Below are 24377 nucleotides of genomic sequence, written 5' to 3'. Positions count from 1 at the left end.
GCTCAGTCGGTTAGGCGTCTGCCTTCAGCTCAGGTCATGATCCCAGGGTCCTGGGATCGAGCCCCGCATCGGGCTCCCTGCTCAGCGGGGAGCCTGCTTCTCCCTCATAGTCTCCCTCTGTGCTGTCTCTCTCTCTCAAATAAATAAATAAAATCTTAAAAAAAAAAAAAAGGTGGAATCCTAAAATGGGTGGGCTTATAAGAAGGGGAAGGGGAAGAGAGTGATCCCTCTCCCTCCTGCCCTTGCCTCCTCCCTCTCCAGGTATGGCACAGAGGAAAGGCCATGTGAGGGCACAGGGCATAGTGAGATGGCTTTACCAAGGGGTGAAGAGAAGGCCATTGAAAGGTCCCAGAGGGCCACACCCTGAGCTGCTCCCAGCCCTCGCTGTCCAGGGTCCTGGAGCTGTCTTGGGTAGGGGCTGGAGACAGAGGGGGAATCCCCCTGCAGCTCCTGGCACCTGCGGGGCGCCCAGGTCTCCCTGCTTCTCTGTGCAGAGTGAGTTTCAGGCAGCTGGTCTCTGGGATGCTCCCCCCAGCAGGTATGAGAGAGGATGGTAGAAGGGACAGGAGCGACCGACCTCAGGCTCAACTTTATTCTCAGGTTCAGCTTCAGGCATTCCCAGTGACACAGACCCACTCTGTCTTCTGTGTTGTTGCCAGGACAGAGATATGTTGGTGCCTGGGCTCGGGATCCTGGATCCTAGAGGTGACGGGGCCTCAAGGAAAGGGCCTGAGGCCTATCCAGCATGTGGCTGGGACACAGAGGTCCTGGGGATGAGAGACATGGGAAAAGACAATGTTAGAAGGATGGGGGAGTGACAGCATCTGAAGGTCCCCTCTTCAGTTCAGTCTCCCTGAGCCGTCCATGGAGAGCGTTTGAACACTCCCTGCACCTCGTCCCACGAGAGCCCAACCAGGCAGGACTGGGGGCTCTTTGGGGTCAGAGTCTGCCTGTTCACCTCCCAGCCCCAGCCCCAGCCCCAGACCCAGCACAGCACCATGCTCACAGGTGGTGTCCAGTGAATGTGGTCGAATGGACAAGTCGGTCTCCCCATGAGAAGTCAGAGAGCTGATGGCAAGGAGCGGGGCAGCATCTGCAAGGCAGTTAGGCGTCTGCATTGCCTATGGGTAACACCTCTGGGGGGGTGCAGGCATGGCCTCCAGCAGGGCAGGAGGCAAGACCTGGAGGCCCCTGAGGGCATGGTGAAGTGCCACTTGTTGTGTGAGCAGGGGAACCACAGCAGAAAGGTGCAAAGAGCTCTTCCCACTGCTCAGCCCAAGTTTGCCTCTGCATTGACCTTGGGCCCATGGCAGGGTCCTATAGCTAGGAATCTTCCTTCCTATCCCCTGAGAGTGCAGGCCATGTCCACTCTGCTCACTGTGTCCCAAAGCACCCAACAGAGCCTCCAGCCCCATGGCCCCAGCCTGTTTCCTCCCTCATGGTTTCTACCAGGCCTCTCAAGGGCATGAAATGGGTCTGGTGTATCTCCTCTTTGCCGCCAGCCTTAACACAGAGCTGACATCCACTCTGTACCCAAGACCCTTACTCATCTTTCACAGGCTGGACACCCACACAGAACCTCCAAGATCCCATAACTGGAAGAACTGACTGCCTCTCAGCTCTAGACTGGGCTCTCTCAACCTCAGCACTGTTGAACCTTGGAGCTGCGTGATTTTTTGCAGTGTGAGCCATCCTGTGCATCGGAGGATGTTTAGAAGCATCCCTAGTCTCAACCCACTAGATGCCAGACACACCCTCCTCCCAAGCCATGATGATCAAACGTGTCCAGACACTGACAAATTTCCCCTTTGGGGGGAGGGAGGCAGACACCCCTGTTCAAGAACCATAGGTCGAGACACCACAGCAGCTAACTCGGCCAAGGCCAGGAAGTGACCACTTCCCCAGAGCAAATGGACAGCACCAGTGACACCACAGCCTGGACAGCAGGGCTCCAGCACACACTACCGATGCCCCTCGCATGCTATGGAGTTCTCAGACACCTCTGCTCCGCCCCTCCCCATCGGGACAGGCTTCTAGCAAATTTGAGGCCTAATGGGCAAGACATATGCACATGGTCCAGGCTCAGGTGCCAGAAGGAAGCTCAGAGATGGGGGGCAGGACACGCGGTCTGCTCTTGGTCTCTCCTCCCTGGGTGGGTCTCCCTGGTCTGTGGCCAGGGGGTGTGGTTGGCTCTGTGTAGAGAGGACGTGAACTCCACAGCTGCAGTTCCTCTTCTGTGAACCATGAGGTCTTGTGCTCCTCCCCAGCTTCCTGAGGATCCTCCTCAGCCTCCCTCCCACGGCCTTCCTCTTCTACTTCACCCACAGGAAGCCCACACAATGCTCCATCTCACAGATGCTGCCTCCGCTGCTGCTGCCCCTGCTGTGGGCAGGTGAGTGGGCCGGGGTGCGGGGCAGGCGGGTGGGGGCTGCTGCTGACCCTCGATTCCCCACAGGGTCCCTGGCTCAGCGTTCAAGATTCTGGCTGAAAGTGCCGGCGTCCCTGACGGTGCAGGAGGGCCTGTGTGTGCATGTGCCCTGCAGCTTCTCCTACCCCGAACGCGCATACACTGACGGTGACCCAACTTATGGCTACTGGTTCCAGGAAGGGAGTGATTACAGCCAGCATGTTCTAGTGGCCACAAACAACCCAGATCGAGAAGTGCAGGAGGAGACCCAGGGCCGATTCCACCTCCTCGGGGACCTCCAGGACTACAACTGCTCCCTGGGCATCAGAGATGCACAGAGAAGGGACTCGGGGACATACTTCTTTAGGGTGGAGAGAGGGCCTTATGTGCAATATAATTACATACAGAACCAGCTCTCCGTGCGTGTGACGGGTAAGGAGCAGACTCCAGGTGAAGCCACAGGGGAAGGACAGAGGTCCTGGGTCAGAGCGGGATGGGACTCACTTCCCTCCCAGGAAGGGGGTAACCCATGTCAGGACTCAGAGGCAGGAGCTGAACCAAACCCTGAGGCTTCTCTCAGGGCCTCCCCTTGACCCTCCTCCTGATTCCCGTGTCTCCCCATCTCCTCACAGCCCTGACCCACACACCTGACATCCTCAAGCCAGGGACCCTGGAGTCTGGCCGCCCCGGGAACCTGACCTGCTCTGTGCCCTGGGCCTGTGAGCGGGGCACGCCCCCCATCTTCTCCTGGACGTCAGTGGCCCTCACCTCCCTGGGCCCCAGGACCCACCTCTCCTCGGTGCTCACCCTCACCCCACGGCCCCAGGACCATGGCACCAACCTCACCTGTCAGGTGTACTTCCCTGCAGCTGGTGTGATGGTGGAAAGGACCATCCAACTCAATGTCACCCGTGAGTACGGGGCCAGGATGCCCAGGTCCTTGAAGGGGTGAGGGAAGGGAAGGCCAGCCTGGGATGCTTCGTGCTTTAGTCCTGGAGGTCTGGCTGAGTGTGGGACCTAGAAGGACTCAAGCCCTGTCCCTCCTTGTTTCTGTGCTTTCTGGGGGTAGGGGGATGCCTACATGTATCTCACTTCACCACACCCCAGTGAAGAGGAAAATCCCTTCTTCCCATCCCAGGTGCCACACAGAACCCAACAACTGGTGTCTACCTAAGACACACCACAGGTAGGTGTGTCTCCTCCTGGGGTATAGAGAGTGGGGCTTTTCAAAGCTCAGCCAGAGTCAGGTCCCTGCCTCTTTCTAAACTCACCCAGTTACCAGGACCCCCTATGTGTGAACTCAGTGTTTCCTCCCCCTCCCCAGCCCCCATGGCCCTGTGAGCAGCTGTCCCCATTGGCCCCCCTCCCCCCACTTCTGCACACACACCCCACCTGTATCAGGAGAAGAGGAGAACAGGGCAACATGCACCCTGAAGACCTGCCCCTTATCATGCATCTCCTGATGACTCCTCCTGGCCCGTCTTTTATTCTCCCTAATAATTGCTTATTTATGTACTTCTGAACAGGTAATATATTCACATAAGCAGACTTTCAAAATGCACAGCAGAATCTGTCTTCAGATACCCAGTCGCCTCCTGGGAAGTGACCCGTGTCCATAGATTGCTTTGAGCCTTAGTGTGTTTGCCTAGAGGATCTTAGGGTCCTCTGATATCAGTAGTACAGACTGCCCTCCATCTTCTCCTAGACTGTGGAGTATTCCTCCCTGAGGATGGCTTATGATTCTGTGTGTGTCTTCTTCTCATGGGAAATCATGACATTCATTTTATTCTACTAACAGAAACACTGCAACACTGCAATCCATAGTCTTGCATCTCATTCTGTATGTGTGTGTGTGTTTATGTCTGTGGGATACATTCCTAAAACCAAAATAGCTCGAACGCAGGTTCTTTGAAATCTTGAGAGACGGGACCAAATTTTCTCCACAGAGGATGGACAAGTTTATGTTCCCAACAGTCAGGGCTCAAAGTGTATGTTTTCACCAAGCCTGCATGGGATGAATGTTCTGATCTTTGCCAGTACCAGGTGGCAACTGCTATCTCCATCCAGTATTTTTTATGTAAATGCAGTATTATTTCCTTGAGGAAAAATTCACCTAAAGTTAACTTTGCCATTTTAACCATTTCAAAGTGCAAAACATGTGGTTCTCAGGACATTCACAGTGTTGTAGGACCATCACCACTACCTGACTCCATCCACCGTGCATTGTCATCACCTGCCTCTTAGGCAGTAAGTCCCCATCCCCCCTCCTCCTGACCCCTGCAACCATGAATCTGCCTTCTGTCTCTGTGGATTTGCCTACTGGGGATATGTCAACTAAATGAAATCCTACAGACTATGGTCTTATGCGTCTGGCTTCTTTCATTTTACCAAAACGTTTTCAAGGGCCATCCATAGGGCATGTATGAGTACTAATTCCTTTTTGTCTGGATACTATTCTATTGTATGGATGCACCATATTCTATCCACTGATCGGGTGATGGACATATGGGTGGTTTCTGTTCGGGGCTATGATAATGCTACTGTGAACACTGAAGGACATGTTTTTGTTTGAACGTTCTTTTCAGTATTTGGGAGCATATGTCGAAGAGTGAAAATGCAGGGTCAAAGGCTAGTTTCTTATTTATTTATTTATTTATTTGTTTGTTGTTATGTTAATCACCATACATTACATCATTAGTTTTTGATGTAGTGTTCCATGATTCATTGTTTGTGCATAACACCCAGTGCTCCACGCAGAATGTGCCGTCTTTAATGCCCATCACCAGGCTAACCCATCCCCCCACCCCCCTCCCGTCTAGAACCCTCAGTTTGTTTTTCAGAGTCCATTGTCTCTCATGGTTCGTCTCCCCCTCCGACTTACTCCCCTTCATTCTTCCCCTCCTGCTATCTTCTTCTTTTTTTATTTTCTTAACATATATTGCATTATTTGTTTCAGAAGTACAGACCTGTGATTCAACAGTCTTGCACAATTCACAGCGCTCACCGTAGCACATACCCTCCCCAATGTCTATCACCCAGCCACCCCCCACCAGTCCAGCAACCCTCAGTTTGTTTCCTGAGATTAAGAATTCCTCATATCAGTGAGGTCATGTGATACATGTCTTTCTCTGATTGACTTATTTGACTCAGCATAACACCCTCCAGTTGCATCCACGTCGTTGCAAATGGCAAGATCTCATTCCTTTTGATGGCTGTATAATATTCCATTGTGTATATATACCACATCTTCTTTATCCATTCATCTGTCGATGGGCATCTTGGCTCTTTCCACAGTTTGGCTATTGTGGACATTGCTGCTATAAACATTGGGATGCATGTACCCCTTCGGATCCCTACATTTGTATCTTTGGGGTAAATACCCAGTAGTGCAATTCCTGGATCGTATGGTAGCTCTATTTTCAACTGTTTGAGGAACCTCCATACTATTTTCCAGAGTGGTTGCACCAGTTTGCATTCCCACCAACAGTGTAGGAGGGTTCCCCTTTCTCCGCAGCCCCGCCAACATCTGTCGTTTCCTGACTTGTTAATTTTAGCCATTCTGACGGGTGTGAGGTGGTATCTTATTGAGGTTTTGATTTGGATTTCCCTGATGCCGAGCAATGTTGAGCACTTTTTCATGTGTCTGTTGGCCATTTGGATGTCTTCTTTGGAAAAATGTCTGTCCATGTCTTCTGCCCATTTCTTGATTGGATTATTTGTTCTTTGGGTGTTGAGTTTGATAAGTTCTTTATAGATTTTGGATACTAGCCCTTTATCTGATATGTCATTTGCAAATATTTTCTCCCATTCTGTTGGTTGTCTTTTGGTTTTGTGGACTGTTTCTTCTGCTGTGCAAAAGCTTTTTATCTTGATGAAATCCCAATAGTTCATTTTTGCCCTTGCTTCCCTTGCCTTTGGCGATGTTTCTAGGAAGAAGTTGCTGCAGCAGAGGTTGAAGAGGTTCCTGCCTGTGTTCTCCTTTAGGATTTTGACGGACTCCTGTCTCATGTTTAGGTCTTTCAACCATTTGGAGTCTATTTTTGTGTGTGGTGTAAGGAAATGGTCCAGTTTCATTCTTCTGCATGTGGCTGTCCAATTGTCCCAGCACCGTTTGATGAAGAGACTGTCTTTTTTCCATTGGACATTCTTTCCTGCTTTGTCAAAGATGAGTTGACCGTAGAGTTGAGGGTCCATTTCTGGGCTCTCTATTCTGTTCCATTGATCTATGTGTGTGTTTTTGCACCAGTACCATCAAAGGCTAGTTTCTATGTTTTAACTTTTTGAAGATAATGCCAGACTCTTTCCCACAGCGGCAGCACCATATTATACTCCCACCAGCAGTGTGTGAGGGTTTCCATTTCTACACATTCTTCCCAACATTGTTATTTTCCTTTTCAAAATAATTATAGCCTACCAGTGGGTGTGAGGGAATATCTCAGTGTGGTCTGGCTTGTATTTACATAATGACTAATGTTCATTTTTACATGGACATATTTGTCATTGATATGTCTTCTCTGGAGAAACTTTTTAAGTCTTTTGCCCATTTTTAAAGTGGATTGATTGCCTTTTTGTGGTTGAGTTGTAAGTGTTCTTTATATATACTGGATACTATCCCCTTATCAGATCTGTGACTGGCAAATATTTTTTCCCAATACGTAGGTTGCCTTCTTACATTCTAAATAGCATCAAACGAACAAGAGGATTCATTCTGATGAAGTCCAGCTTAGGCATATTTGTCCAGTACTACTGTTGGAAGGGCGTGTATGAGGTGGCATGAGGCCCCAGCACAGGTGGTCCCACACCCAGTGAGGCAGGAAGGCTTGAAGAACCAGTGTCCAGAGCCCCACTGGGAGTCAAGGACACAGGGTTGCATTCAAGCACATGAATCTGTCCTTGTCCAATTTCCCTACAGGAAAATCAGGGCCTGTGGCAGAATTGGTTTCGGTGGCCATTGGGGAAGCTGCTGTCAAGATCCTGTTCCTCTTCCTCTGCCTCATCATCCTCATGTGAGCACTGCCCCAGGGGAAGGGGAGGGGTGGGGAGGGTGGGGCATGTGGCTAAGTCCCAGAACCAGTGCAGGAGGGACTGAACAGGCTGAGAATGGGGCAGGTGGGAAGCCCACCGTGAGGATTCCACCCTGTGTCCACGATGAGATGTGCCTGCTGAGCTCAAGGTGATCTGTGGGGCCAGACCTGCCCTCTCCCTGCTCAGTCAGCCCTCTAACCCCTTAATTGGGAAATCGGGTGAGTCAGTTCATCCTGCACACCCATGATTAGACTGAAAGACCCTGGTCTCTTCTCTCAGAGGGAGGTTCCTCAGGAAGGAGACAGCCAGGCCTGCAGGGGACCTGGCGGAGGCAAACATGGCCCCCCAGTTAATCCCTCAGGTGAGTGATGTGGGCAGCTCACCACCCAAGATCCCACCAACACCTCCCCCAGGATGGCCCCAGGATTGCTCCTCTCAGCACGGCCAATGTTGAGCTACCTCATTCCTCCCGAACCTACCTCCCTGCTGAATTTCTCTCACATGGTTGACATGGCTCCCATCTCTAGACCAGAACCGCGGTGTAGTCTCCACTGCAACCTCCCTCCCTTCTGCTTGATCCAGTACATCACTCTGTCTTGTCCTTCCTTCCTCCTAAGCTCATCCTGATGCCAGTCTCCTCCCCCTCCTGACCCTGCTTGTTCCTGTGGCCTCCTGTCTTCCCTGGGCCTCTAACCCACCAGCCTCCTGCCTCCCCTTCTCTCCTCAACTCACTGAGTCTTGGGAGAGCAATATCATCCACTTCTCCACAGCATGAACAGCTATGATTCCTCTCCAGAGTCAAGACTGAGGTACAAAAAGGCTGGATTTGAAGGCCTGGCATGGTCCATTCCCCGCTAGACCCTCCATGAGATCTCTACCTCTCCCTGCATCTTGCAACATCTCCACACCCAGCTGGGTTAGGGTTTTCCTGATCTGAGACTTTGCATGTGCCTTTCCCTCTCCTGAAGTGCCCTTTCCTCCCCAATCCTGCATCTCCAAGTCCTAATCATCTTCAGGCTCAGTCTTAAAAGCCACCCAGCTCTTTGTGTGTGTGTGTGTGTGTGTGTGTGTGTGTGTGTGTGTGTGTGTGTGTGAGAGAGAGAGAGAGAGAGAGAGAGAGAGAGAGAGAGAGACATGATTTTGAGTCAACTTGTACTCAGTTATTAACAGACTCTTTCAAAAAGTACTATTGAACACCTACTATATGCCACCTAGTTTTGTTTTGGGGTGCATCAGTGAACACAGAAAAATCTCTGTCATCAAGAACCTGTCATTCTGGAGACAAGAAATCAAGAGAAATAAATAAGAAATAATATTAGAGCACTTTGGGTAGAATATGTGTTTGCAGAAAAACCATGCAGACTGAGGAACACGTGACATACTGGGGACCATGCTCTGTAACCAAGAGTTGAGGAGGTGACATTTGAGCAAAGACTTGAAGGCAGGTGACAAAGCAGGTTCTATATTTGCCTGAGAGAAAATTATCCCAGGAAATGGAAAATGGGGAAAGGCAAGTGAAGTAACTCTGAGACAGGAGGAGGGCTGGTGTGGAAACCAGAGGCTGAGGTTGAGAGCACAAGAATGCAAGGTGGGGATGCTGGGACGATGGTGCTGATCTGGTGGGGGTGCAGACCCTGTGGGATGGGGGTGCAGACCCCAAGGGTGTGGAGACCTTGAGGAAGTGGAGACCTCATGGGGGTGGAGACCCAGTGGTAGGAGTGCAGATACCATAGGGATGCAGACATTTTCCCGGTGCAGACCATGTGAGCCTTGCAGAAAATGCAAGAAATCTGGAAGCCTTTGAGGAGAGCAGAGATATGATTGAATTTTCCCTTCAGTAGGATCCCCATGGCTGATCTGCTCAGGACCAGCCAGAGTGGGTCCATGACAGCAAGACAGAGATGGGGAAGTGCACTGCTGGCTACGTCAGGTGGGACATGATGCTGGATCCAACCAGAGAAAGTGGGGACTTATTTTTGGATATATTATGAAGATAAACTGAGCAGGATATTCCAATGGATGTGGGGAGTGGGGGAAAGAGAGGAGAAAAAATGATGCCCAGTGTCTTCCCTGAGCATCTGGCAGGATGGAGTCAAGGACTTTAGAGATGCTCATTCTGAGAATGTCAGGGAGGGAGCAGGCTGCGACTGCCTGGAATCAGCAGAGGGGTCCAGGCGGGAGATATTAAATCTTGCAGCTCCTGGAAGGGGATAATCGATAGGGAGGAAAGGGACAGACTGCACATAGAAAAATAGAGGCACCTGGAGAGACGTTTGTCACTGGGGACCCAAGAATGGCAGATTTGACAAAAGGGGCAGGAAAGGGGTGAAGATGTGGTTGGAGCAAGTTCAGGAGATTCAGGGGAGATGGCAGAAGGGGTACAGACAACGTTGTGAAGACTTTGCTGCAAAGAGGAACAGAGCAAGGGTCTGGAGATGCAGGTTGTTCCCTGTCCTTCCCTGCATTCCTCCTGGAAGGGGCATCTCTGATTTCCCGCCCGCCCATATTAGCTTCCTGGGGCCCTTGTAACATATGCCACACTCCTGGGGTCTTAAAACAAAGAAATGTAAGCTCTCACAGGAAGGTCAGAAAGCTGTGTTAGGAAGGAGACACACTGTTTCCCACTACTGGGAGATCTTCCTGGGGACCCTGTAACACAAGGCGGGTGAATCAGAGGAAAGTATACAAATGTATTTCATATGAGATCTATGTGGCACAGGAGCCTTCATAAGGAAATGAAGACCCGAATAAACAGTTAAACCTAAGGGGGTTTTGCTAGATTTGGTGAAGAGTGAAAAGTTGGAGTCACACCTGGGAGAACAAAGGGTTTGACTGTGGGTAGTAACTGAAGGGGCTTGATGAGACCTGCTTGACGGATCCTTCTCTGGGTCCACCTGTCATCAGACACGTGATGCTCCATTCCTCTGGGCAGAGGGAGGGAAAAGTCACAAGGTCCTTCCTCCACCTGCCATTTCTCAAAATCCTTCAGCCTGAAAGGGTCACGATGCCAAGGTGACACATCTTGGGGGCCATGTCCTAAACCCCAGAATCCAAAGCAGCTTTGCTGCACAGAAATCAAGAGTGGTTGAGCTCCATGATCTCCAGAGGCTCAAGGAGAGAATCCTTCTCCTGCTTCTTGCTCGTGCTGGTGGCTGCCAGCATTCCTTAACCTGGGATGTCACTGCTCCACTCTGGGTCTGTGATCATGTTACTTAATGCTGCTCTGTGTGCGGGAAGTCACCCTCTGCTTCCCCTTTAGAGGACACTCTGATAGACTTAGGACCCAACCCAGATAATTTAGGATGATCCCCACAGTCCAGATCTGTAACTTCATCCCATCTGCAAAGACCCTGCTTCCTGTAAGGTAACATCTAGTTTCCAGAGATTAAGACCTGGGTATGTTTGGGGTCATTATTCAGCCCACTGCTCGGCCCAAGGGATTTTTCCATCCCTGTATGTCCCCATCTGGCCCCCTGACCTTCTTTACTCTGCTCTTCCATGTCTTGATGCACTAGTGGGTCACCTCGGGCATGACACACATCTTGGGGAACAGGGACCTGCAGTTCTGTAAAAGCCACTATCAACAGAACTAAAAGAAAAGTGACAGAGGTAAAATACCTACAAATATGTATCTGATGAAAGAGTTGTATCTAGAATATATCAAGGGCTTTCAAGACAAAGCAATAAGTAAACAAACAAATAAAACCTAATTATATAAAAAATTGTGTCTCAACAACAAAAAAACAAACAACTGTATTTACAAATTGGCAAAGGATTTGAATAGCTATTTCTCAAAAAGTATCCAAATGACCACTAAGCACATGAAATACTGCTCAACATCTACTACCAGCAAAATGCAGATAACAAACACAATGAGAAACCCCTTCACACTCATTCTGATGGCAATTATGAAAAAAACAAAACGAAACAAAAAGCAGGAAATACCAAGTGTTGGCCTGGATGCAGAGAAAATGGAACTCCTGTGTTTTGCTCTTGAAATTGTAAAATGGTGCATCTGTTGTGAAATTAGTACGGCAGTTCCTCAAAAAATTAAACATGGTATTACCATAGGATCCAGTAATTTCACATCTGGGTATACACCCAAAGGATCCAAGGCAAGCACTTGAATAGATATTTCTACATCCTTGTTCGTGGCAGCATTATTCATAAGCGCTAAAAGGTGGAAACAACCCAAGGGTCTACCAACAGATTAACAGATACACAAAACGTGGTATGTCCATATAATGGCATATTATGCAGTCTTAAAAAGATGGAAAGTTTGACACATTCTACAGCATGGATTGAGCACATTATTCTAAGTGCAATAAGCCATTCACAAAAGGAAAAATCCTAGAAGATTCCAGTTATATCATGTATCTAGAGTAGGCAAATTCATAGACACAGAAAATAGAATGATGGTTGTCAAGCTCAGGGGATGGGTGGGGGACAGGGGGGAATCAAGGTTTATTAACTTAACTGGCACACAATAACAGATTGGGTTGATGAAAAAAGTTGTGGAGATGGACAGTGGTGATGGTTGCACAACAATGGGAATGGGCTTAATGCCACTGACCTGGACAATGGTTAGAGGGTAAAGGTTTTGTTCTGCATATTTTACTCTAGTAAAAACAGAGCAGCCAAAGATTTAAATCAGCCACTTCAGCAAAGAAGGACAATGGATGGCAAATGAGCACGTGAAAACATGCTCACCCTCACTTGTGCCGAGGAAATCCCGGAGTAAAACCAGGATGAGGTACCAGTGCACACCTCTTGGAAGGGCTGAATAACCCAAACACAAATAAAAGAAAATTCCTGGTAATGTCAAATACTAAAGAGAATGTGGAGCAACCAGAACTCACCACACACTGTTGGTGGAAACACCAAATGGTACAGCCACTTTGGAGGACAGTTTGGCAGTTTTGTCTCAGTTAAACCTACACCGCTTGTGGGACCGAGCAACTCGATGCCTAGATACTTACCCAGTAGAAATAAAAACACGTTCCCACAGAAGCCTGCCTGTGAATATTGACAGTTCCTTTATTCATAGCCACCCCAAACCTAGAAACAACTCCAATGGTCTCCTAGGGATAGTGTATATAACATAACGGTACAGAGAAACAGTGAAGTACCAGCCCCAAGTACAGGAAAAAATTATTGGCATACATAACCAACAATATTGAGGGCCCTCTAATGCAGTATGCCAAGTGAATGAAGCCAGACTTTGAAGGCTACTCTTGGTATAAGTCCGATTCTGTGACATTCAGTAAACAACAGAACTATAGGGATGGAGAATAGACCAGCATTTTTGCAGAGGTTATGGTTGGAGGGAGGGTTTGGCCACCAAGGGACAGGAGGAAAAACATTTTGGGGAATGGTACTCACCAGTCTCTTAACCGTGGCTATGGTTACATAATTCTATACATCCATCAAACTTCACAGAATTGTAGGTAATAACAAGTGAATCTCACTATGTCTAATTAGAATAAATTAATAATTTAAGAACACATTGAGAAACCACCACCCTTCTGCTAAAATTGCTAAAATTTAGAAGGCTATCAATATCAAGTGTTAAGAAGACTGTGGAGGTACTGGCATTCTGGAACATTGTAGATAGGAGTGGTAAAGGTTCAATCCATTTTGGAGAGTAGTTTAGCAATTCCTGTTAGTGTGAAATATGCAGTTACTCTTTGACCCAACAATTATACTCTTGTGGAGGGATCTTCTTTCTTCTTTAGCATTTTTATGTCTATTTTTTAATTGAAGTATGGTTGACACAATCTTATGTTAGTTTCCCAATTATACTTCTTGTATATACTCATGAGGATGGAAATACGCCCATAAAAAGTTTCACTTTCATATAGCCAAAACTTGAAAATTTCAAATGTCTCTCAATAGGTGAATAAATAAAAGATTATAATATACCCGTATCATGGAATAATACTTAGTAATCATATATTATGAACTACAAATTCAACGTGGATCAATTTCAAAAGGAGTATGCTAAGTGAGAGAATCCAGAACACACAAATGAGTACATTTCTAGGAAATTCTCAAATAGGCCAAATTAATTCACCATGACAGAGATGAGATCAATGGTTACCTGGGGCTGGAGGTGCCAGTGATGAGCTGCAAAGAGATTCCAGAAACACATTTGGGTTGGTGGTTATGTTCTATGTCTCCATTGTGGTGGTATACATTTGTCATAAGTCGTAGAAATGCACACTTCAAGTGGTATCTTATAAAAAGTACAAAGTTCATTAAAGAAACATCATGCGAACTCACAGAACCTTCCAGTCCATGAAAATGGTATAACTCTCTTTACTGTAAAGCCATTGCCTTGGGTTTTCTGTTATGTGCCACAATCCTACATTTTGAATAACCTAGAATAAGGTGTGACTTCACTTACTGCAGACTCAATTCTTCCTTTATCAGATGAGGTGCAAAATAGCTCTATGTTAGTAATGTTGAAGGAACACTTCTTTAGATACTACTGTGTTTGGAAGGTTTTACAACTGTATGATGGCAAATGCAATTATATATTTATATTGTATACATAGGCATCAACGATTTGCCAGGTGCTGCTCCACAGAGTGAGATGGAAAATCACATGGGCAGAACCTGCGATTTTAATTGCAGCTGCATATTCATTCCACTTATGTTTTCTGCAGTGACATGTGTTTTGAGCCACGTTTCACCTTGAGAACCTGATTTTTTACATCACAGGAAATGCTAATTTCTATGACGAGGAACTAAAAAAACTGCTTCAGTCCATGCACCGCTGTATAGACAGCATTTGTGGAAAAGATTTTCCACTAGCTCATGAACACCGTTCTCCCTTCTCTTTTACGTGAAGATACTACACAGTTTTCATTTTGGAGATGCCTTTGAAACTTCATGAATCAACATAATAGAAGTAAAAGAAGAAAGGACCCATCCTTGTATATTTAGAAAATATCCAGTAGGCCCGCAGACACATCTAAAAAGTCCAGGTGTCTGCAGTTCGTGAAACTCACAGGGACAAAGCGAAAGTGCAGTGTGTCTACGGAGGAAGTGGTGCCCTTGGTGGGGACCATGTCAAGGGATGGACCAGGCCAGGCCCAGCTGTCTTGTCTCCAGTTCAGCCAACATAGATGTTCACTAAGTATTTGGAGAATGAATTAATCAATGAATCAATGAATCAATGGCTCCTGCCTTCTCTTCACCCAGGATCCCTTCTCTTCTTCTGCCCCAGAGGCTCACACAGACCTAAAGCATCCTCTACCTTGCAGGACAGAACACCCGAGGGTCTAGATGAGTCTGTGACCTTCCAGGTCTAGCCAGGAGTTGACCAGCTCCCTGGTGTAGACGATGCTGCTCAGACAAGGCCCGCAGGTGGGAAGACCTTGGGAGATCCACTGTGTCCCGTGCCTCACACGTCCTCAGAGGTCCTGGTCCAGTCTCCGGTGCCAGAGGGAGGTGCCGAGATGGGGGGCAGGACACGGGGTCTGCTGCTGGTCTCTCCTCCCTGGATGGGGCTCCCTGGTCTCTGGCCAAGGGTGTGGCTGCTGTGCATAGAGAGAGGGGGAGCCCCGGCGCCGCATCTCCTCTTCTGTGAACCGCAAGGCCTTGTGCTCCTCCCCAGCTTCCTGTAGGTCCCCCTCAGCCTCCCTCCCACGGCCTTCCTCTTCTACTTCACTCACAGGAAGCCCATACATGCCCCATCTTAAAGATGTTGCTGCCGCCGTTTTTTCTGCCCCTGCTGTGGGCAGGTGAGTGGGCCGGGGTGCGGGGCAGGCGGGAGGGGGCTGCTGCTGACCCTCGATTCCCCACAGGGTCCCTGGCTCAGCGTTCAAGATTCTGGCTGAAAGTGCCGGCGTCCCTGACGGTGCAGGAGGGCCTGTGTGTGCATGTGCCCTGCAGCTTCTACCCCAAACGCGCATACAATGACGGTGACCCAACTTATGGCTACTGGTTCCAGGAAGGGAGTGATTACAGCCAGCATGTTCTAGTGGCCACAAACAACCCAGATCGAGAAGTGCAGGAGAAGACCCAGGGCCGATTCCACCTCCTCGGGGACCTCCAGGACTACAACTGCTCCCTGGACATCAGAGATGCACAGAGAAGGGACTCGGGGACATACTTCTTTAGGGTGGAGAGAGGGCCTTATGTGCAATATAATTACATACAGAACCAGCTCTCCGTGCGTGTGACGGGTAAGGAGCAGACTCCAGGTGAAGCCACAGGGGAAGGACAGAGGTCCTGGGTCAGAGCGGGATGGGACTCACTTCCCTCCCAGGAAGGGGGTAACCCATGTCAGGACTCAGAGGCAGGAGCTGAACCAAACCCTGAGGCTTCTCTCAGGGCCTCCCCTTGACCCTCCTCCTGATTCCCGTGTCTCCCCATCTCCTCACAGCCCTGACCCACACACCTGACATCCTCAAGCCAGGGACCCTGGAGTCTGGCCGCCCCGGGAACCTGACCTGCTCTGTGCCCTGGGCCTGTGAGCGGGGCACGCCCCCCATCTTCTCCTGGACGTCAGTGGCCCTCACCTCCCTGGGCCCCAGGACCCACCTCTCCTCGGTGCTCACCCTCACCCCACGGCCCCAGGACCATGGCACCAACCTCACCTGTCAGGTGTACTTCCCTGCAGCTGGTGTGATGGTGGAAAGGACCATCCAACTCAATGTCACCTGTGAGTACGGGGCCAGGATGCCCAGGTCCCTGAAGGGGTGAGGGAAGGGAAGGCCAGCCTGGGATGCTTCGTGCTTTAGTCCTGGAGGTCTGGCTGAGTGTGGGACCTAGAAGGACTCAAGCCCTGTCCCTCCTTGTTTCTGTGCTTTCTGGGGGCAGGGGTTTGCCTACATGTATCTCACATCACCACACCCCACTGAAGAGGAAAATCCCCTCTTCCCATCCCAGGTGCCACACAGAACCCAACAACAGGTGTCTGCCTGGGACACAGACCAGGTAGGAAGGAGCCTCCCATCCATGGGTCATTGACTGGCCAGGGTATCTGTCAGGTTGTGTCCAAGTGGGACTTGAGACTCAACGAGTGGAGGTGTGTTGGGGGGCTGTGGTTAGACATGAGAAGCCCCCTCAGCCCTCCTCTCCCATACCCTCTCTGTGGTCTTGCCAGGGTGACCTGCAGTTTTCTCCCCATGATCTTGATTATGCTCTTTATCTTCCTCTGGTCTCTGAAGGCCTGAGGCATTTTTAGTAACCTTTATTTTTAGAAGGGGAGTTTTAGGTTCTAGGCAAAATTGAGCTGAAGGTAGAGAGATTTCCCCAAAAGGCCTGCTTTTACATGCATAGCCTCTTCACTATCAACATCCCCCATCAGAGGGTACCTTTGTTACAATAAAACTTACATGGGCATGCGTTTATCACTAACAGTCCATAGTTGACATCAGGGTTCATTCTTGGTATTGTACCTTCTATGGATTGGACAATTTATAATGACATGTATCCATCTAGTGGTATCATGCAGAGTAGTTTTACTGCCCCAAAATGTCTCTGGGCCTTGACCTCTCTCTGAGCCCAGCCTTACCCCCACTGTTCTATTCCCATTGGTAATGACATCTGGCCCCCATCTGGACAGTGAGCCCCATTAGGATTCTTTCAGTGCCCACCATATAGCTGATAGGTGATGCCCAGAGATACATCCCTCACTCTGGGTGTTGTGCTCCCAGGAGGCATGGCCAGGAAGGACAAAGAGAGCTGAAGGTCTGAGAATATCACTGCTTCCACCTGCTTCTGGAAGCACAAAAGACCACTTTGACCCTGAGTGATAGGGCCAGTGGAGGCCAGGAGAGGAGATTCAGACAACCTCCCTGGAAGGAAGGAGGGACTTTCTGTGTCCCACAGAGCTCTGTGCATACGTCTCTCTTTCTGGAGTGCCCACGAGGCCCAGAGCCTCTTGGTCCTGCTGCAGCCAGGTCTGGAGTCTGTTGCAGAGAGACCATGTATGGGAAAGAACCTGGGTCCTAGATGAGATGGCGTTTGCTGGACAGGGTGCAGGGGCCAGACTGTGTGGATAGAAGGTGTCACATAGACCATGTCCTTCTGGTGGAGGTTGAGGTCCTGCAATGGGTGGGAGACCTTCAGGGCTGAACCCTGGATGGGAGGGGAAGGGTACTGCTCTGCTCATCAAGATTGGAGTTCACCCCAAGTGTCTCTGTCTACAGGGAAACTGGGGATCTTGTCAGGAGTGATGCTAGGTGCCATTGCGGGAGCTGGTATCACCACACTGTTCGCTCTCTGCCTCTGCCTTATCTTCTTTGGGTGAGCTGGGTGGGTATGCGGGAGTGGGGGGAAGTGGAACTTGCAGGGGTTGTGAGGTCCTGGAGCAAGGGCAAAGGGTGCCAGGTATGCATGTGTTCCCAGCCCTGGTCCCAACAGTCTAGGAGCATGGGGACCTTGTTACAAAGCCTTGATATGAAGGCTCGCCCCACCCTCAACCTGCCTCAGAAGAGTGACCCTATGTCAGAGACTCTGGTGTCTCCGTCAGAGTGAAGAGCTGCAGGAAGAGAGCATCCCGGAGAGCAGTGGGCGTGGACGGCATCCACCCGATAGTAAAGCCAGCTCCCTTGGTGAGTGACGTGGGTGTCCTGGCGTCCAGACTCTCTTCCGCATCTCCTGGGGTGGCCATGCTCCATTCAGCATGTCCAGAAATGAGCTCATCACCTTCCTGCTTGTTTGAAAATATAGGTTTTATTATTCAGGTGTCTGAGGCCAACAGATCAGGAGGTGATTGCCATTGAGAAGGCACTCTGTTTCTCACAGTTCCCAGGAGGAGAGGCACACCACCCCACACAGGACCACATGGGGCAAGGCTAAGGTGGGTCAGGAGGCAGAGGGGGCAAAGGGAGACATGGGTAGGGCCTTTATTGCAGTTTCCACAAGAAAGGCACGGTGTGACAGTGTAAGCAGATTCAGGATTGGCTAGTTTGAATCATTTCAGCAGGCTCTGGGGTGTTGGGGCGTCCCTAGTTGTTTGGCGCCTGGCCCTGGGGCGATTAGGCAAAGGAATAGTGGCCCAGAATGTAAGGAGGGGTTGGAGTGTGAGCTTTGGACGGATTGGTTTGCATGTGAAGGGCATGCTTGCAAGCAAGTCCACCATCTCTAGAGATTGGCTAGTTCTGGCCGGGACAGTTCCTCTAAGGTTAGCAAGGCCCCAGATGTCAAAGTCTCAGAAACATGTGGTGAATGCACTCCTAAGCATATTCTTCCTGCTGGTTGTCCACCTCCCTGATGACACTTGTGTTCCTGACAGTCCACCGGAGACCCGACCCTGTCCTGCCCCAGCCTTGCACTTCCTACACCAATATGCTGCAGAGCACGTCTGTTCTTTTCAGTACAGCATAATGCAACCCCTCCCTTTGAGCTGAGCTCCCCTCTTAGTCCTTACCCTGCCGCAGCCCTGTCACCTCTCCTCCATGAAGACCCTTGTCCCATATGCCCAAGTCTGAAAAGCACTCCTCCCCCACACTGCCGGAAGTCGGGTGCCCAAACAACTTGGTCTGGCATTTGGGGCAGGAAGCCCAGAGTCACCTTCAATGCTGCAATCCCCCTACACCTCCTGCTCACTCGCCTCAAGCAGAGTGAGCTTTTTGCGTCTCAGAATCGTTGCTTGGCGTGAGCTCCTTCTCATGTGTCTATGTCATCCTGCCCTAGTCCTGCTCATTTCCGAGCTCTGACTGGCGTTTATTTATTTAAAACTCTGACTAAGGGGGCGCCTGGGTGGCTCGATCAGTTAAACATCCGACTCTTGATCTTGGCTCGGGTCTTGATCTCAGGGTTATGAGCTCAAGCCCCACTCTGGGCTCCATGCTGGATGTGGAGCCTACTTAAAAAAACAATCAATCAATCCATCAATCAATCTCTGACCAAGGTGGACACCACTGAGGTTTCTGAGCACATGATCTGCAGTCACCATGCATGCATTCATTCCTTTCTCAAATATCTCCCACTTGTTGATTGTTCTGGGTGCTTGGGTAATATCTGTGTTTTTACAAACGCATATGTTACAAATATAAAATGTCCCTGAGGTCAAGGACTTACGTTTATTGCTGGATGGGGTGGGGGAGAGGAGTTGAAAACAGTGAAAAGATAAGTAGCAAAAATATGCAAGAAATTGATAGGAAATGGTGCTTTGGTGGGGAGTTAGATGGAAGAATGAGGGATGACAGTCCTGGGGCTGGAGTCTTTGAGAAAACACCCGCCAGAGCCAAAGTGAAGGAGTGTAGTGTGAGCCCTGAGAGTATCACTAAGGCTCTATCTAAGCAGAGCTTGGGGGCTTCTGAGGTTGGGGCATGCTTGATGTGTGGGAGAAACAGCAAGTTGGACAGTGTGCCTAAAGCAGAGCTATGTGGGTGTGGGCAGTGGGTAATGGTGGGTAAGAAATGAAGATGGAGAGGCATGGGGGCTGCAATTCATCATAATTACCTATGTATTGGGAGAAGAGTGACAGTGTAAGGGAAACCACACAGAACTACTATTTCTGACACTTTTGGACACCAAATGTGTGTGTGGTTTTCCCCACACCAAATAATTCTGACACCAGCTGGGTGTCCTATAATTCAACTTAATTCTGACACTATCTACCTGGAGCTAGCATCAGATCCCACAGGTGATGGGCTCAGTCCCGCAAGGCTGTCCCACTCCACCTTCAGATGCCAATCACAAGCCTAGGTCATCACCTGTGCTTCTGACCAACTAACTGACTGTAAATTGGTGGTTCCCACAAGCCCCCTCCTCAGTTTTAATTAATTGGTCACAGCGGCCCACAGAACTCGGGAAGGCAGTTTACTTACTTTGTACCATTACCATCACACCATAAAAGGATGTGATGAAAGACAGATCACCATCCAGATGGAAGAGATGCATGGAGCTTCCATCCCCTTTCCAGGTGTGCCCATCCTCCCAGCCCCTCCACATGTTCACCAATCCAGAAGCTCCCTAACCAACCCCCCCAACCCTGTACTATTGTTATTTTTATGGAGGCCTCCTCACATAGACATGATAGATCATTACCTCCATTTTCAGCTCCTCTTCCCTTCCTGGAGAATGAGGACATGGGCTGAAACTTCCAAGCTTCTAACCATGGCTTGGCCTTTCTGTGACCAGCCCCCATCCAGGAGCCCACCAAGATTTACGTCATTAGAACAAAAGATGCTGCTGTTGTCCAGGAAATTCCAAGGGATTTAGGAGCTCTGTGTCAGGAACCAGGGTCAAAGATCAAACATTAGAACAGAAGATGCTCCTAGCATTCTTCTCACTTAGGAAATTATAAGGGTTTTAGGAAATCTGTGCAGGATTTATTATATATATATGCTCCATGTCCAATGTGGGGCTTGAACTCATGACCTTGATATCAAGAGTCTCATGCTCTATTGACTGAACCAGCTGGGTTCCCCAAGCTGATGCTCTTTTTAATGGGATCACTCTGGCTGCTGCACTGAGAATGCCTATAGCAGGTTAGGGCAGAAAAGAGGAGACAAGATAAGGAAGACACTGAAATAATCCAGGCAAGAGATAAAGCAGACTGTATCAGTTTGCTAGGCCTCCCATAACAAGATACCATAGATGGAGTGGTTTAAACTACAGAAACATTTTCAGAAACAATCATGAAGGCTGGAAGTCCAAGATCAAGGTGCCAGCAGGGTTAGCTTCTTCTCAAAACTCTCCCCTTGGCTTGCAGGTGGCTGCCTTCTCTCCATGTCCTCACCTGGCCTTTTCTCTGTGTACACACATCTCCAGTGTCTGTTCTTCTTATAAGGACATAAGTCATTTTGGGCCCTACCCTAATGTCCTTGTTTAAACTTAACTACCTCTCTAAAGGCCCCATCTCCAAATACAGTCACATTAGGTGTTAGAGCTTCAACATATAAGTTCAACATATGGACACAATTCAGTTCCATACGACAGACTTAGTCCTGGGTAACAATGATGAATCAGGATTTGCTAATGTAGTGATAGAGTATGTGTGGGATATGAGCAAAGACAGTTCACTGCCTCTACCTAATGGGTGTGAGAGATGCCAAAGATGACTCCATAGATGTCATAGATGTTATAGATGTCCACACATGTTCATAGATGCCAAAGATGACTCCAGTGTGGCTGCCCTGAGCAACATAAGTAAGGGTATCACCAATTCCTGAAATTACCAAAATCACAGGAGTATATTTCCAAGAGGGGATCAAACTTTATTTTGGTTACTACAAGCTTAAGGTGCCTCTGCTCTGAGATGTCCAAATGAAGAAGACAAGTAGATGGCAAGAGTTTGGAGCTCAGGACAAGGATTCAGGTAGGAGGCACAGAGGTTTGGGGGGGCATCTGCATCAAGGTCTGATAGTGGATGAAGCCACAAAGAAGAGGAGAGGTCCACAGAGAGAGCCCTGGGAGAGCCAGAGTTACAAGGTGGAGACGACAAGAAAAACACTGAGAAAAAAGAAATGAGAAAGAAGAGAGTGTAGGGTTGGGTCCTGGTAGCCAAAGGGAGATGAAGCTTCAAAGAGAAGAGAATGTTTATTTGCTTCAAATGCTAGTAAGTCCAGTAAGATAGGTTCTCAGAAATGAATCTTAAATTTAGCAAGTGGTGTCTCAGCTGATCTTGACAAAAGCAGATCTGGTTGCCTGGGAGAGGAAGTTGACTTGATTGGAGTGAGTTCAAGAGGAAAAATGGGAGGATGAGAAGTGGAAATACTCTTGAAAAATGTTGCCAAAAATCTAGAGAAATTAGTCTGCAGCAGAAAAATGGTCATACTTCTAAATCCCTGTTCTCTGTGTGATAGGAGCATCTTTTGTACTAACAAGGTGATTCTGGGTAAGCTCCTGGATGGAGAGCCAGAAAGACCACCCCATGATTAGAAGCTTGGAATTTTCATCCCTGCCCCACCCCCATTCTCCAGAGAGGGGAGAGAGGCTGGAAATGGAATTAGTGATCAATCATGCCTACATGACGAAGCCTCCATAAAAATCCCAAAGTATGGAGTTCAAGGAACTTCCAAGTTGGTGAACACATGGAGATGCTGGGAGTGCACTGGGAGAGGATGTGGAAGCTCCTGCCCCCTCCCCACACCTCACCCTATGCATCTCTTCCATTTGGATGTTCATCTGCATTGTGCCTTTTATCACATCCTTTTATAATAAGCTGGTAAACAGTAAGTAAACTGCTTTCCTGAGTTGGGTGAGTCACTCTAGAAAATTAATGGAACCTGAGGTGGGGCTTGTGGCAACCGCTAATTTATAGCCAGTTGGTCAGAAACACAGGTGACAAACTGGACCTCCAACTGACAGGTGAAGTGGGGTGGGGGCAAACTTGTAAGTCTGAGCCCTAATCTATGGGATCTGGTGTTGTCTTTGGGTAGAGAGCGTCAGAATTTAGTTAGAAATGTACGCCACCAAGCTGGTGTTGGAGAATTGCTTGGTGTGCTGAAAACCCCACACATCTAGTGTCAGAGGTGTTGTGAATGTGGTATCAGTGTGAGAATAAAGAAGCCACATCCAGAAGACAACCGAGCTTTTCATAAACACCCTCCTGTATATCCCGTGGCAGAGAGACTGAGGTTCAGTTCATGATCAACAGATGTGTGACCTTGGGTAGTACCTAACCTCTCTGAGAACTAGTTTTTCTCTCTGTAAAATAATAATCTTTTCCACATAGGTCTGAGTGAGTGTTCAATAAAATTTGAAAGCAATCCATAGTGCTATATTTGTTACATAAGAAATGTTTGATAAAAGAATGGAAGAGAGAGCAATGTCCTGTCAGAATCAAATTCACTTCATGGACACTCTCTGCCTTCTCTTCACCCTACCCCAGACCCCCACCACCCTGTTCTGACCCCTTCTTTGCTCTCCATACAGGATTGCCAGCAGGAGTCCAAGTCAGACCTCCCTGCTGACCCCACAAGCTCTGCAGGGGTGCCCCCCACCTTGGAGATGGATCAAGATCTGTATTATGCCTCCATCAGCTTTCACAGGATGAAGGAGGGCACCTATGCAGAATACTCAGAGATCAGGACCCAATGAGGAACCACCTGGAGCATCAGTCTCAGAAGGAGCATCCATACCCTGCAGGAAGGGGAACCCAAAGGCTGATTTTTGGAGAGTTAACATCCCCATAGGCAATGGGTTTACAAACTCTTGAATGTGAATCTCCTGCTATATTGGAACTAAGGCTTTGCAATCAGAGAGGCCTGGGGGGGAATCCACGCTCTTTCATTTATCAACAGTATGACATCAGGCAAGCCACCTTACCCCTCCATGACTCAGTTTCCTGCTTTGCGAAATGAATGTAAGAGGTCCCACCTCACAGGGTTGCCATGAGGAGTAAATAAAAGTGCATATAGAAAACACCCAGCAGAAGTCCTGCCGCACTGTGAGAGTTTGGTGCACACTAGTTCCTTCCCCCTTGAACAGAAAGGTGTTGGTGACATTTCTTCTAGAGCCTGGGTGTGTTCTGTCTGGGACACCACACCAACAATGTGTCAGTCTCACTTTCAAAACCCTCCCATGTTGTAATCATTTTGCAATGCATACATATATCAGATCATTACATTGTATAACTTAAACTTACACAATGTTATGTGTCAATTATATCTCAGTAAAGCTGGAAAAAATAAGGTGTAGATGCAGGTGTATTACTTAATGATAAATATTATTGAATATTTATCAGAAAAACAAAACCCTCTCCATGGGTCCCTTCCCTGACTTGGCCTCCAGCATCATCCCTCTCCCCTCCTGAATCTTTCCTTTCCATCCTGCCTGCCTCCTACTTGTCTTGTTAGAGGCAAAATCACATATTAACATTTAGGGAATTTCCTAAAACTCAGGGCTAACCACAGTCAAAATACCCCTCCATCTCCTCAGCCTCAAAGACTAATTTACAAGCTTCTAATTTGACATTCCAGGTCAAGGGTCAGGAATTTTTTTTTAAGGGCCAGATAGCAAATATTTTAGGCTTTGC

At 48.6% G+C, this 24377-nt stretch overlaps 2 protein-coding genes across 12 annotated transcripts; both read left to right on the top strand.

Annotated features, from left to right (window-relative positions):
• Positions 1-2243: 2243 nt before the first annotated feature.
• LOC112806960 (myeloid cell surface antigen CD33-like) lies at positions 2244-14609 on the top strand. Of its 11 annotated transcripts, none has more exons than XM_025849456.2 (7): positions 2244-2392; positions 2456-2839; positions 3040-3318; positions 3546-3593; positions 7320-7413; positions 7712-7793; positions 14156-14609. In XM_025849456.2, exons 1-7 carry the CDS (start codon positions 2356-2358, stop codon positions 14183-14185), a joined length of 954 nt encoding a protein of 317 aa, XP_025705241.1. In that variant the 5' UTR covers positions 2244-2355; the 3' UTR covers positions 14186-14609. The 11 variants fall into 11 exon arrangements, with proteins under 11 accessions (XP_025705241.1, XP_025705239.1, XP_025705247.1 ...); XM_025849454.2 differs by lacking the exons at positions 7712-7793; positions 14156-14609 and adding exons at positions 9271-9362; positions 12056-12442; XM_025849459.2 differs by having other exon boundaries at positions 2245-2392; positions 14101-14168.
• A 123-nt stretch (positions 14610-14732) lies between these two features.
• LOC112806959 (myeloid cell surface antigen CD33-like) lies at positions 14733-24033 on the top strand. The gene is made up of 7 exons (XM_025849452.2): positions 14733-15180; positions 15244-15624; positions 15825-16103; positions 16331-16378; positions 17596-17692; positions 17919-18000; positions 23276-24033. Exons 1-7 carry the CDS (start codon positions 15141-15143, stop codon positions 23438-23440), a joined length of 1092 nt encoding a protein of 363 aa, XP_025705237.1. The 5' UTR covers positions 14733-15140; the 3' UTR covers positions 23441-24033.
• Positions 24034-24377: the final 344 nt, after the last annotated feature.

This window comes from Callorhinus ursinus, unplaced genomic scaffold (genome assembly GCF_003265705.2).
Source record: "Callorhinus ursinus isolate GAN/ISIS: 27379988/994484 unplaced genomic scaffold, GSC_fseal_2.0 scaffold71, whole genome shotgun sequence".
In the NCBI taxonomy this organism is placed as follows: domain Eukaryota; kingdom Metazoa; phylum Chordata; class Mammalia; order Carnivora; family Otariidae; genus Callorhinus; species Callorhinus ursinus.
The sequence above is the reverse complement of the archived record's forward strand: the minus strand, read 5'-3'. Positions and strand labels throughout refer to the sequence as shown.